General features: G+C 33.3%; 1 protein-coding gene across 3 annotated transcripts in view; it reads right to left on the bottom strand.

Moving 5' to 3' along the window:
• LOC149534534 (uncharacterized) overlaps positions 1 to 13,909 on the bottom strand; it is a 98,205-nt gene that overhangs the window by 37,840 nt on the left and 46,456 nt on the right. For all 3 annotated transcript variants that reach the window (XM_089807003.1, XM_089807002.1, XM_089807004.1), the window contains exons 7-8: positions 8,571 to 8,900; positions 8,414 to 8,453 (exon numbers count right to left, since the gene is read on the bottom strand). In XM_089807003.1, the coding sequence (XP_089663129.1) occupies positions 8,414 to 8,453; positions 8,571 to 8,900 (370 nt within the window). The remainder of the gene's footprint in view (positions 1 to 8,413; positions 8,454 to 8,570; positions 8,901 to 13,909) is intronic.

The raw sequence follows: 13,909 nt of genomic DNA, 5'->3' as shown, positions 1-13,909 counted from the left end.
CAAACAATAGGCAAATTGTACAAATGTCATTGGAGAAGAAGATACTTATGATTCTAAGAACCGTGTTTTGTATTCCTCTCTATCAAATGAAATTTCAAATAAACCATGGGTAATTGATAGTGGATCTTCTAGACATATAACGGGATACAAAGAAACTCTAGATTCTTTATCAGAGAAGGTTAAAAGTGAAGTTACCATTGGTGATAACTCAACACACTTTGTTGAAAGAATTTGAAATTGTACTTTGAAACTAAAATCAGGAAATACTCTTCTCCTTAAAGGTGTACTCTATGTACCATGGATTAAAAGAAACCTAATCTCAATTACAACACTTGAAGATGATGGACACAATGTTGCATTCGTGGATGGCAAAGTATTAACTTGGGCTAAGAACTCTTCCATCAAGAAAGCAAAGTTAATTGGTCAAAGAAAGGGATATTTGTATGAATTGAATACAGAATCTAGTGGATCCATTCAAGCCCTAGTTCACAATGCTGAAGATTCGAATGAAATATGGCACAGAAGATTAGGGCATCTAAATTTTAAAACTTTATCAACTATGGAAAAGATGGCTACTGGATTACCCAAATTAAATAAAGACCACCCTAGTATTTGCAAAAGGTGTGCTCTAGGTAAAACCACCAAAAGTCCCTTTCATGATAGTACTAGGAAAAGAAATAATGTACTAGAATTAATTCATTCAGATTTATGTGGACCTATGTCTGTTCCTTCTCTTGGAGGATTTTGGTATTATATCTTGTTCATAGATGACTTCTCTAGGAAAACATGGATTTACTTTTTAAAATGCAAGGAATCAGAAGAAATCCTACAAATATTTAAAGAATTCAAAGCATTAATTGAAAAATTTTCAGGACATATAATTATAAACCCTTAGTACCGATAACGAAGGAGAATATACCTCACACTTGTTTAAAAGGTTTTGTAAAGAATCAGGGATTAAGAGGGAGTACATTGTTCCTTATAACCCAGAACAAAACAGGGTAGCAAAAAGAAAGAATACGACAATTATAGAAGCTGCTAGGACCATGATTTTTTACCAAAATCTAGAATACTATCTTTGGGCAGAAGCCTCTTGTACTATTGTATATATTCAAAACAGAAGCCCTCACTCCTATCATAAAGATAAAACCCCTGAAGAAGTATTTACTAAAGTAAAACCCAATATAAGTCATCTTAGAATTTTTGGATATCCTGTATATATCCATATTCCAAAAGAAAAGAGAACCAAGTTAGAACCCTCTGGGAGGAAGGTATTTGTAGAGTATAGTGAAACTTCTAAAGCATATAGGATTTTCATACCTGGACAAAAAACTATTGAACTTAGTAGAGACGTAATCTTTGAAGAAGATCTTGCATTCAAAAGAGCCATAAGTTCTGATGAACCTTCTCCTTTATCTAGTTCTGAAAAAAATAGTGAATCTGGATCCTAGAGGGAAAACTTAGAAGAGATCAAAGATGAAATTCAAAATACAAACCTTGAAGAAAATTCAAAGAAAAGACCACCTTCGGCCATAAAAACATTTGAAGCAGCTCAAGACTTTGTTGTACCTTCAGGAACAGTCAGAGAAAACAAAAGACCTAAAAGATTCTCTGGTTATTCGGCAAACATGAGTGATTTATCCAAAACAGAGCCAACCAATCCTTCTGATGCTATTAAACATTCAGCCAGGAAAGAAGCTATGACAGAAGAATACCAATCTATTATAAAAAATGATATTTGGGAAATTGTTCCAAGACCTAAAGGAAAACCTATTTTTTCTTCTAAATGGATATTTAAAATAAAGCATGTTGTTGACGGTAGTATTGAGAAGTATAAAGCCAGATTTGTAGCCAAAGGATTTTCTCATAAAGAAGGGATTGATTATGAAGAAACCTTTACTCCTATTGCCAGATATACCTCTGTAAGAGCAATTTTAGCAATTGCCGCATCAAAGGGATGGAAGGTACATCAGATGGATGTAAAAAAAACATTCCTAAATGGAAAGATTTCAAAAGAAGTATATCTGGAGCAACCTGAAGGATTTGAAATTCATGATCCTAACGCCTTTGTTTGCAGGCTCAAGAAAGCTCTCTATGGGCTTAAACAGGCTCCCAAGGCCTGGTATGAAAGAGTTGATAAGTATCTCACCAACTTAGGATTCTCCAAGAATGAAGCTGATCCAAATTTATATTATAAAAGAGATAAAGATGATATTGTAATTCTAATACTGTATGTTGATGATCTACTAATTACAGGTGATGATCATCTCATAGATCAGTGCAAGAAAGATCTAATTAGAGAATTTGAGATGAAAGATTTAGGACTCCTTCATTACTTCCTAGGACTGGAAGTACAGCAGAATTCTGACAGTATCATACTAAATCAAGGGAAGTATACATCAGATATTTTAAAGAGATTTGGAATGTGGAATTGCAAACCTATGTCTTCTCCTATGGAGACTAATCTACATAAACTTAAGGAAGCAGCCACAAAATCACCATCCATTCTACTCTCTACAGACAGATGATTAGGTCTCTTATGTACTTAGTAAATACAAGACCAGATATTTGCTATGCAGTTAATGCCTTAAGTCACTTTATGTGTGAACCGAAGGAGATTCAACTAGTCGCAGTTAAACACATTATGAGATACTTACAAGGCACTCTTAATTTTGGACTCAAATATGAGAAAGTTGCTTTAGATTTGTATGGTTTCACCGATTCAAATTGGGGTGGAAGTGTTAAAGACAGGAAAAACACTTCAGGATGTTGTTTCAGTTTAGGATCAGCTATGATATCTTCGATATGCAGAAAGCAGTCTTCAATAGCTCAAAGCTCCACAGAAGCCGAATACATTGCAACAACAATGGCCTCTTGTGAAGAGGAAGTTACTTGTAGGATTATTTAGGCAAGCCATGAATCCTACGATTATTCATTGTGATAATCAGAGTTCCATCAAGCTCTCAGTGAATCCAGTTTTCCATGACAGGTCTAAGCATATTGAAATTCCTTACCATTATGTAAGAGATATGGTAGATAGGAATTCTATAAAATTGGAATTCATTTGCATTGCAGATCAGACAGCAGACATACTCACCAAACCTCTATCTAGAGTGAAAATAGAACATTTCAGGAGGAGACTTGGTATGGTTGAGTTGTAATCCATTTATACTCTTTAGATTATTAATAAAATAATTTTATTTTTTTGTCAGGGTATTCACTGTTATGGGCTCCACCATGTGTAATCATTATTTAAAGAGGTGACGATCTCTGAAATAATGAACACTTGTATAAAAGGCATTATGAGAGATAACAATCCCTTAGATAATGTGCTAAACAGTAGATTTTACTATAAGATCTAGATAAGTTTTAGATCATATTGTGATGTTGACATTGCTATGTTCATGGGTCACAAATTGAATAAAGGAAGAATCTTAGTATTCTCCGGGTTTATCCTGTATTCTGGTAGATCTTAAACTCAAGATCTCATTGTGATATAGAAATACTAGTTTCTATGAGTTACAACCTGTGTCTTATCACTAGTAGCAGTGATTTGTTATATCAAAGGTTTAGTAATATGACTTTGTATCATACTAAGAAGAGACAGACAAATATAGAGTATTAATTCTTGCTTAACCATCTATATTGGTGTTGCTAGATATAATATCTCTCTGTAGGATTATCAGGTTAAGAGGGAGTGTTAAGAATATAACCATGATAAACCTACAGGTCTAACAGTACAGATCGTACTTTCTCTTAATAATAATATATCTCTAATGATTGGCATTATATATATATATATATATATATATATATTTCTCCTAGAGGTGTCGGCAATTTCTAGATGATGCATTTGTTTGGTGCTTAACTAAACTAACACTTAGTTAATCATTACTAATTTGTGTCTCCTAGATCGCCGACTTAGGAATAATATGGTTAGTGCCAAGTTAGGAAGGGTTATGTCCCTTGACGAACATACCCTTTAGAAAGGATATATAATTAGGCTGTAAATGCAGTTTAGAAGACACACAGTTACAGCAGTCTACTCTTCTAAGTATTTTATATCCAACGATTTATACCTAAGATTCTCCCTCACAATAAAAGGTGCAATATTCAGTATTGGATCTGCATTATAATAAGCAATGACTTCATCCATATTCAGAATACTTAAAGGATCTAACTCAGCATATAAGTCTGGATTGAAAGTCTGATTTAGAGATAAGGATTTAGCAGAAACTTTACAAAATCGATTATGCCAAGCTGAATTGCCAATTGCCTAAACCGGATGAATCACGGCGATTTTTGTTAATATGATATATATATATATATATATATATATAGATATTGATGTAATTTATCCGTGTAAAGCTACAAAACATAAATACTCCCTCTTAGCTAGGGAGGATAAACACATAATCATATACTACGTTAATGTAATATAAGAATATTTTGATCAGAAGATATTCAACATTTTGATATCACATTTCATATTATGAGTATTGGTCTTTCAATATGTCAACATATGATATTCACCAATTACTCCATAAGGTTTGATATAACATCTGATATCACGAGTATTAATCTCCCAAAATACATGATATTCACCATTTACTCAAAAATGTTTGATGTTACATTTGATATCATGAGCATTGATCTCCCAAAATATCAATGATATTCACCAAATACTCTTTGAGTAATGGCCTTCCAGAATGTTGAGATGCAAGATATTCACCGAGTACTATCAGTAATGGGGATGCAAAACATCAAGTCGCATGATATTCACCAAATACTCTTTGTAATGGCTTTCCAGAACATCAATTTGCATAGCATTCACCATGTATTCAAGAAATTGCTTATAAGGCATGTGCACACGTGTTCTCATAATGCATACCATATAAGCATTCACCGTGCAAAGTATAATCTATCATGATTTGCATAGACATCGTAAGATATCCATCATAATGGAAACTTAAGTTATTGTAAGATCGTCACCTTTCAATAACTTCTACAAATACAAGTGGCATCCTTTGGAAGTCGTCACTTCCTTATGATGTGCACAGGGGGTAAGCCCATTAAAATCACAGTCATAACTCACAAGGTATATTCATGAATAACAATCCTCTTGACTGCTACAATTTATTGATCACTCGATAATCCATTTCAACATGTATTACTCCCTTTGCATCAATACGATTGAGATCACCAAAGGTTGACTGAATCATATTCTCTATCTGCTCCTTCAGACAAATGTGTCAGACTCCCTCTGAGCATCAATCTTCTGAGTTTCTTATCCAAACTTCCCTTTAACAAAGTGTCAGACTCTCTCTGAATCTGATATAAATTCTCCTTTTTCCTGCAGTAACATTCTCGAAGGAAAAGATCAAGGCAAATAACTCTTATAGTATGTATTTGAAATACAAATAAGAATGTTAAAATAGGATGTTAGTAATTTATCTCATGTCTATTACTAACAACATAAATGATTGTAATATTTATTTTATATTTTCAACAATAGAAATAAGATAACCTTTTATACTCCCATAATAGATCTCACAATCATTATATCCAACTATTAAATGTCATTTAGAATGAATGTATATAATTCACATGCAACTATACATATCTAAAATATATTTATACAAAAATATATCATATTCTTATTACTTTCACATAATAATGTGAAGAAAGATAACTTAATATACCTCACATACCCACCTATCAGTGGCATCAGTGTATTTATCACCTTAATAGTCTTTTACATGGACTTAGTCCGTTGATGTAGATAGTTTGGCCAAGTTGGGTATGTTCGTATGGGGGACTCCTCACCCTATCTTTCATACTTCCTTGCTTGAGACTGCTAGTACCACATATCGATGATCCCCCTTTCTGTTTCGTCGCCTTATAGTGAATCAATCCTTCGGCTAATATATTTCCCTTATGGTCAATCTGTCATTCGTGTTTCCTTTTAAATATTATGCTTTCTCTTCTACAGCCCATGACAATGTCAGATTTTGCACCTCTATATATTCATCCTTATTTCGTGGCCTGGCCCCATATTTGTAACTTGCAATACCTTCTCTAAGTACTTATGTGAAATGGTCGGCAGTCCCTTTATTGTACACACACAGTAGCATATAAGTGTTCTTCCTTCCACTTTGTTAATCATGTTTGGTGCTATTCACCGACTCTTGAGCGTCTCAAGCCCAATCTCTTCATCTCTATGTTATCCTCGCCATGGCCAATCACAGTGATATCCCATTGTCCATGACGCATTCCATAAGCTTGTAATACTGAATCTCAAGGCTTTGGGAGCAATCTATTCTTCCCGCAATTGAACACAACTCTAAATCATTGCACAATGTTCTCCATGCCAAGCCAGATATCCTCCCATCATTCCAGGTGATTTAATGCTTCTCTATTTATTACTGTTTAATGCTATAAATACTCCAAATGATAGCCCGGGATGCTAATTATTTATAGCGTATGATTGCTGAACTTATTACCTTGCCGGTTCTTAATCACTAATCATTTTTAACTCAAAATATATTAATTATTTGTTTGCAAGACTGCTCCCAACTCCATTATTGTTTTAATTCTTCACACTTGTCGTCCATCTCTGAAGTCGCTACTGTATTGTCGATATTGATATGCTGCGCTAGATTTCCTGAATCACTTATAATCATTGATAATGTCGTCTCCATATTTACTACTTTGTCAGCATTTACTGTGATGCCTCTGATAGACTTATCTATGCTGCTGCTCTATATTCCATCATCGAAATATGTTCTGTATTACAATGCATGTGTATGTGTCTTTCATCACTGTTTTGTTATGGCTCTAATTAAAAATTCATGAGAATCTGCTGTGGAGACTGGACAACATCACTCGTTGCCATTTTAATACTTGAATGCTGCCTTTATATGTTGTATGCCTTCAATATGCTGGTTGAACCAGATGTCTCCAATATGTTATTCAAACCAAACACTTCATATGCGGTTCATGCCAATTTTATATTATCATCCAGACAGGTTTCACATACGTGTATGCATGATAAGATTTGTCGCCAATGATGAGTAGATATTACAAAGTATTTTATGTATCCACTTCCTTCTTAATAAGTAATACAATAGGTTCTTATCTATCAGTGTTTGTGATTGTTTGAGAATGAAGGCCATTCAATTCAAATATAGCAGAGGAGTTGTAATTGCAGGAATAACAATTGCAGAAAGTCCTTGCTCCAATTTGAATTCTGTTAGATGTCACAATGTCGAAGTCCTTTCAGATAGATTTTGACCCCCGAAACCAGTCCAAAGATGAGATTCATTAGTTTTTTGTTTTTTTTCACAAATGTTCTAATACACGACTGCTTTATTGGCTCAGGTACAGCATAGTAAACACTAGTAGATACGCTGTAAAAACTCGTGCTTTGGCGGCTCTTTACATCCTGTTCTGATCTTTCAACCTTTTTTTTAGCATTTCAAGCCACTTTCGTCTCTTGTCTTCTTAGATTTGCAACCTGACTCAGATACCATGTTGGTTTTCCGGGATCACTGCAAATGTACTAAGCACCGCCGTGCATTTGGTATGTGTTTTCCAACTGCAGCCTCCCCTTATATATATAAGAGAGTGAGAGAATAGACATGTCTGTTCATTATCATAATTAAACTAATATATATTTATATATAACTTGATGTAATTTATCCAAGTAAAGCTACAAAACATCAACACTTACTAACATTGACACTATTATGAGATTCTCAGTAGTGGTGGCATTCATACCTAAGATCAAGAACACGAAACAGAAGCTAAGAATGCTAACTGATTTATAAACTAAGAATGTCATAGATTAAATAAGGTCATAAATAGAGCTAGGCAAGGCGCATAGTCAGGCTACCGAAGGGATCATTTACACAAAAACAACCACATTGCTGAGATCCATAACAAGAAATGATGAGAATCCTTGCCTGTGTTTAACTTTTTATGAAGAAAGACTAGAAGCTGTAAACCACTAAAATCTTAATGATAAAGGTGATACCAACCCATTTAAACCTTTGGACTCATAAGGATATACGATAGATGGTAATCTTCTGATCTCATAAGCCCCTTTGATTTTCAAGATCACAATGCATAATTGGTTGTACTGACCACGCCAATGAACAAACCCAACACGAAAAAAATCTTCATTCAATGGAGAGATGCCATGAATATTGTATTCTATAGCAATATACTGTAAATTCAAATAAGTTCCAACTCAAATTAAAATATTGCACAAATGGAAATAACATGAATATTTGAATTAGCATCCATTTTGACTGAAAAAATTCTTGCACTTTTCAACTCAATGAAGAGTTCTGTTACGATTAAATTAAAACTAATAATATTAAATAAAACTGCCAAAGATCTAAGAGCTTACCCTGATGATCCATCAAAAACATAATCTGATAGCGCTCCACCTACACAATATATAAGATTAAGGCAAAAGTTTCAAACAAAATAGCTGAATAAATATCATAAATATGCCACAAATATTTGAGATCTACTTGAACAAAAAACGAAAAGAAAGCTCTTACCTTCACCAAAATTGCTTATACACAAAGTAGAGTCATCTACATGTCCTGACTGAGGTGTAGTATCCTGGACAGTAGAATGAGATATGGAAACCTCTCTGTCAGAGAAAATGTCCACAGCAGCAGCTCCATCACCTTCTCCAAAGATATCTATTGCACCACCCGAATTTTCACTCTGAGGGCCTAAAGCTGTTACTGATGTATAATTTTGTCTTGCTTCTGCTTCACCATCAGCAAAAATATCCTCCATTTGACCAGCATCAACACTTAAACTAGTGTCCATACTGCCAACCAACGATCCACCCTTCACACGAAAAATTCTTTCATATCCTTCTGAAAAAGGGCACACAGAAAGTGTAATTTATTTTAAATCTATGATAGGCTTTGTAAGTGTAAATTTTAAAATAAGATTGGAAAAAAAAAATCATTTTCCATGTATAGAGATCGAAGCAAAGGATGTAATGCGTAAGTCATGCCTTGCACCCAAAACAGTGTGATAAATGGTTATTTTCTGTAGATATACTTTAAATTACTGGAAACAGAGGGAAACATATTTCTGCTTTATTCCTTTTCAAAAGCATCAGAGTTCTTAGGTTTAAGATATACATTAATAGATTTTATAAATTAAGCACAGAGTTTCATATGCACATTTAAAATGGAATCGGAGAAAACTCAAGAGCACATAATGTAGTGCTCTCCTATTAAGTTAAAGGAGTTTATTATGAATCTTCCTAACTAATAAATCTTTAAAATATATTAACAAATTTCAGATAAATAACCACCAGGATTTGGTGGATGATTTACCACTTAACAAAAAGCCGTCACTTACTAAGGAAGACCAACCACATGCCAATAACCTTTGAAAGCCCACATTATAGGGATGAAAGTGTTAGAATTTGAAAAGATGAATAACCCAGAATAGCTACTGCAAGCGAATAGGAATAAAACTGTGAATGTAAATGATACAAGATCGAAGTAACAACACAGAGTTAGCCTCCAAGAGAGAACTACAAATGCTAAATTAGCAGAATACTACATAGCATTAGGAGAACGCAAAAACAAGATCCGTGGAATGCAATAGAATGGAATGAGGTGACTAGCTAGGAATAGGTATATATAGGAAATGAGAGGGGAGAGGTGGCAAATACAACCCATGGGAAGAGACCACCACAAAAAGGCAAGTGTAGCTCCCATGGAAGATTCTGACACCTTACACCCACCTACGCTAATATTCTCTTTGCCTAAGCAAGCTTAATTAAAAGTGTAGGAAAAACCAAGGAATAGAAAAATAAATAATCAACTAGAAGATAAAAACCTACCCTAAGCGCAACTTAGGTGGCTGAAAAAAGTGATGAGTCCTAACAAATGAGGGCATATTAGGTACCCATGTACAGGAAGTCTCCCCCTTGAAGAGAGGAAGCCACCCCAAGACAAAAGAGAAGCACACACCACACACAAATAGATAGAGAACACCCCAAAAAAGAGAAAGAGTAAAGAGGCCTCAAAGTATAACACCCATCATACGCCCCGAAAGAAATCACAAATGAAGGAACTTGCTCTTGGTGAAGGGTTTGATGAATATGTCTGCAATCTGATCCGATGTCAGACAGTAACTGAGCTCAATGAATCAACTCCTGTCATACCCTGCCAGAGACTAGGTCAAAATGCATATCAATTGCAGCTTAAATACTTAAAAACTGGGCAATGTAATAAGTGCAAGGCCGACCCAAACAAAGGGATGTTTTCTAATTCCCTTTTTCAGGCTACCTTTGATGCCATAGCTAATAACTTGAAGTTGAGAATTGTTTTCTACCTGAAAAACTTGATAAACATGGCTAGTTTCAAAGCTTTGAGTGGTGTTAATGCTTCTATTATATTTTTCATTTTTTACACAACAAAGAAAGAGTCAACTTAACACAACCTTGCACCGGCTGGATCTGGGTTGGCCTTTACAGCTTCATTGACATTGGGCTTTAAGAACCTTGCTCGAAGAGGTTGTCACTTGCTCTTGATAACTCCATGAATAGGGTAGCTAGTGAGTAATTATCAAGGTATTTTTTGACGCTAAATTAAATACAATCCATAGTCCAACCCAATTCCCTTGTGTGTTCTTGCAGAAATTGGGTTTATCTAGGGTGAACTTGGGTGAACCCAAGGAGTCGGCTTTTGATGTTTTGTTTTGCATTTTAATTTATCTTTTCACCTTTAACTTTGACTTGGTTGCCTCAAAACAGATTTTTTAATACTGATAATACTAACAAGATATTTCAAACATTCAACAAACTTAGTTTAGTTCATTTTGATTGCAAGAGACAAATACCATTCCAAAAGGTTGAACTTTCATTCTCGCTTGTCATTAAACAAATAGAGCTGAAGGTTGATCATTGAATGTTCCACAATGTTGCATTGCTATTCCCACATATCCAAGTGTCCATAGTTGGCAAGATGATCATAGGGTATCTTTTTAGAAAGGAGGTTCAATGAAGGATTCTTTTAAAAGATGTTAGTTTTTTGTATTTATTTTCTTGCATTTTTGTTTTATAAACATGATCATAGTTGGCAAGATGATCATAGGGTATCTTTTTAGAAAGGAGGTTCAATGAAGGATTCTTTTAAAAGATGTTAGTTTTTTGTATTTATTTTCTTGCATTTTTGTTTTATAAACATGAAACAAACTCTTGCTTGCTTTTTTTTCTTTCTTCTATTAATGTATCACTATGCTTGAAATTTTAAAAGAGTTAGGTTTTTTATACCTTGTTTTTACTTTTATTTGTTTTGAATGTGTTGTTTATAAATTTTGTTGCCATATGAATTACAATGGCAACTAGTTATAGTTCCACAAGCCAACCAAAATTCAAAATAGATTCTAGTTCTCTTCAGAAAAATGTTGATATGACACAAATCGGTTCCCAATAGCAAGGGTTATATTTAAATATTTGAATTTGTGGGGTGTGTGATGTTAGGTACTCTGCATATAAGTGACTGTAAGCCTAATTTTTAAAACTCCTACAATTGAGATCAAATCTTGCCTTAGAAAGAGTGGTGCACTTGTGCCATCAAAGCAAGTGTTAGCACATTCAATAAGCAAGAGCAAGCAAATGAAGTATCATGTTGTAGAGAAAATAATCGTCCTTGAACAAAGCGAACATAAAAAAGAATGAAGCTCCTTATACTCCCACCTAATTCCAATTTTGTGGTAGAGAGCCACTAGTTTTTGGCCACTCCTAAAGAATAACCTACAACAAATAAGAGACCAGAGGGACATTTGGAAATGGAAGACATTAATGATCAACACATAACAATATGTATTAATGGAAATGGCTTGGCTTATTATTGGCAAGAAGGTGCAAGGGCCCAAGTCATGAGGTGTTGAGTGGTTTTTTTGGAGTTTAAGAAGTTATAAGATTCATTTAAGTACATAAATGATTTATGGGTCAAGACAAGGGCGTACATCATACTTTACCTTTGTGCCTTCTCTAGAGAATTCTCCACCTTGGTCATCCTCATTGTATTGCATTGTTGCAAAACTTGTAGTAAAAGGAATTTCGATTCATTTTGAAATGTATTGTTGTTGCATAAAAATTCATATTTATTTCAAAGGAAAAGCAGCATTAGTTTCATTGTGAAAGTTAAGTTGTAATGTATGGATGTATCACTCCAAAGATTACTTTCATTGTATTTGATGCTTCTTGAAAATGAATAAAAGAGCATGAAGTTTATTGCAAATATGGAATTGAAATGATATGTAATGGTGTTCAAAGTTTGCTCGTATTAGTCAAGAAACCAATAGTTGAGTAGCATAAATATCCTTGTTATATTGCAAACAATAGAACATACGTGAGTCATTCAAGTTAAACAATATAACTCATTTCCAAAGTTAAATTCAATAGTATATTCAATTAAATAAATGGTCAGAATAACTGACCAAAAAAAAATGGTCACAATAAGAATTAATAAGAGTAGCCTTAGTGAAAAAAATTAAGGCCTTAATAATAAATCCATAAAGTGGAGTAAAAAAAAATGAGGCAAAATGAAATAAGAAAGCAAAGAGTTGGTAAATACGCAAGAGAAAAAGAAAAGGAGACCTACAGGTCTCTAGAAAATGTATGGGAGGAACTTAACTCCCCCACCCAAAATGTACAGAGATTTAAATATACATATCCCATCCACTTCAAGAAAAGAATAAATTAAATAATACGAGGATGGGTCCCATAAAAAAAACCCACACCACATGTTCTTGAAAATAAAAATATATTATATTAAAAAAGAGATAGGGTCGTTCCCCTCATAATCCGCACTCGCAATAGAAACAAAAATTATGTTAAAAAAACTTATAAAAAAATTTTGCATTAAAAAATCTATTAAAAAGGTGTTTTGGAGGGAGAGATCGTGGGCCCCACCCCTCCCTTGCAGAGCGATGCTGCCTAGTAGTCCGTCATGCCTGCCAAGGCAAGCACAATCTGCCCAAGCAGGTGGGCCCCAGGAGAGATACGGTGATTAGGTAGGTTGGTTTAAATTCGTTTTTATTTGTTTTGCTTAAAATTTATTATAATTAAATATTATTATATCTAATATATATTAAATTATATAAGTTGTAACACATATTATATTATTTATTATATATGATATATGATTATTTTATATATATGAAGTTTAATAATATATATGTTATTTCGATATAAATTTATTAACAGTAAATTTTAACATAAAGTGATTAAATTTAATTTATTTTAAATGTTTATATTTAGTTATTAAATTAGTTAATTTTAATATGGTTTATAAAAAAAAAAAGTAGATTTGTTTATTACATTGTTTTAAAATTAGTTTATTAAATGGGTTTTAAATTAGTGTGGTATAAGATGTTTTAAATTAATGTATCTAATTAGTTACTTAAAAATATTTTAAATTGGTTCAATTAGATGTCTTAGAGTTGGTTATACTAAGTAGTCAAAATTTAGGTTATTTTAATATTCTAAGCTTAGATATTAATAGTGTTTAATTGAATTACATGAATATTGTCAACATTATATTGACTAAATGACACTAAAACTTATTCATAGTGATGTTATAAGATATAGGTTGGTAGATGAAGTTAATTTTATTAAATTTAATAAGTTCAATATTAGATATTAATTGTTAAATGTTAATGTCTTCCTTATAGTGATTCACATATAGGTGAATAAGGATTATACGTATTAAATCTAATATTTAGTAAATATTATAATTTCCTTCAAATTAGTCGATAAAATTTAAAAGGTTAAGGAGATGTGAGTAGTGAATCATGTAAACTTTATAATGTGATCTTGATCCAAGATAAACAACTAACACTAGTAAACTGTACA

The sequence above is a fragment of the Cupressus sempervirens genome, chromosome 10 (assembly GCF_028749045.1).
Source record: "Cupressus sempervirens isolate cs-2001-9-10 chromosome 10, ASM2874904v1, whole genome shotgun sequence".
NCBI classification, from domain to species: Eukaryota; Viridiplantae; Streptophyta; class Pinopsida; order Cupressales; family Cupressaceae; genus Cupressus; species Cupressus sempervirens.
Note: the sequence above shows the minus strand (reverse complement) of the source record. Positions and strands in the feature narration are given on the sequence as shown.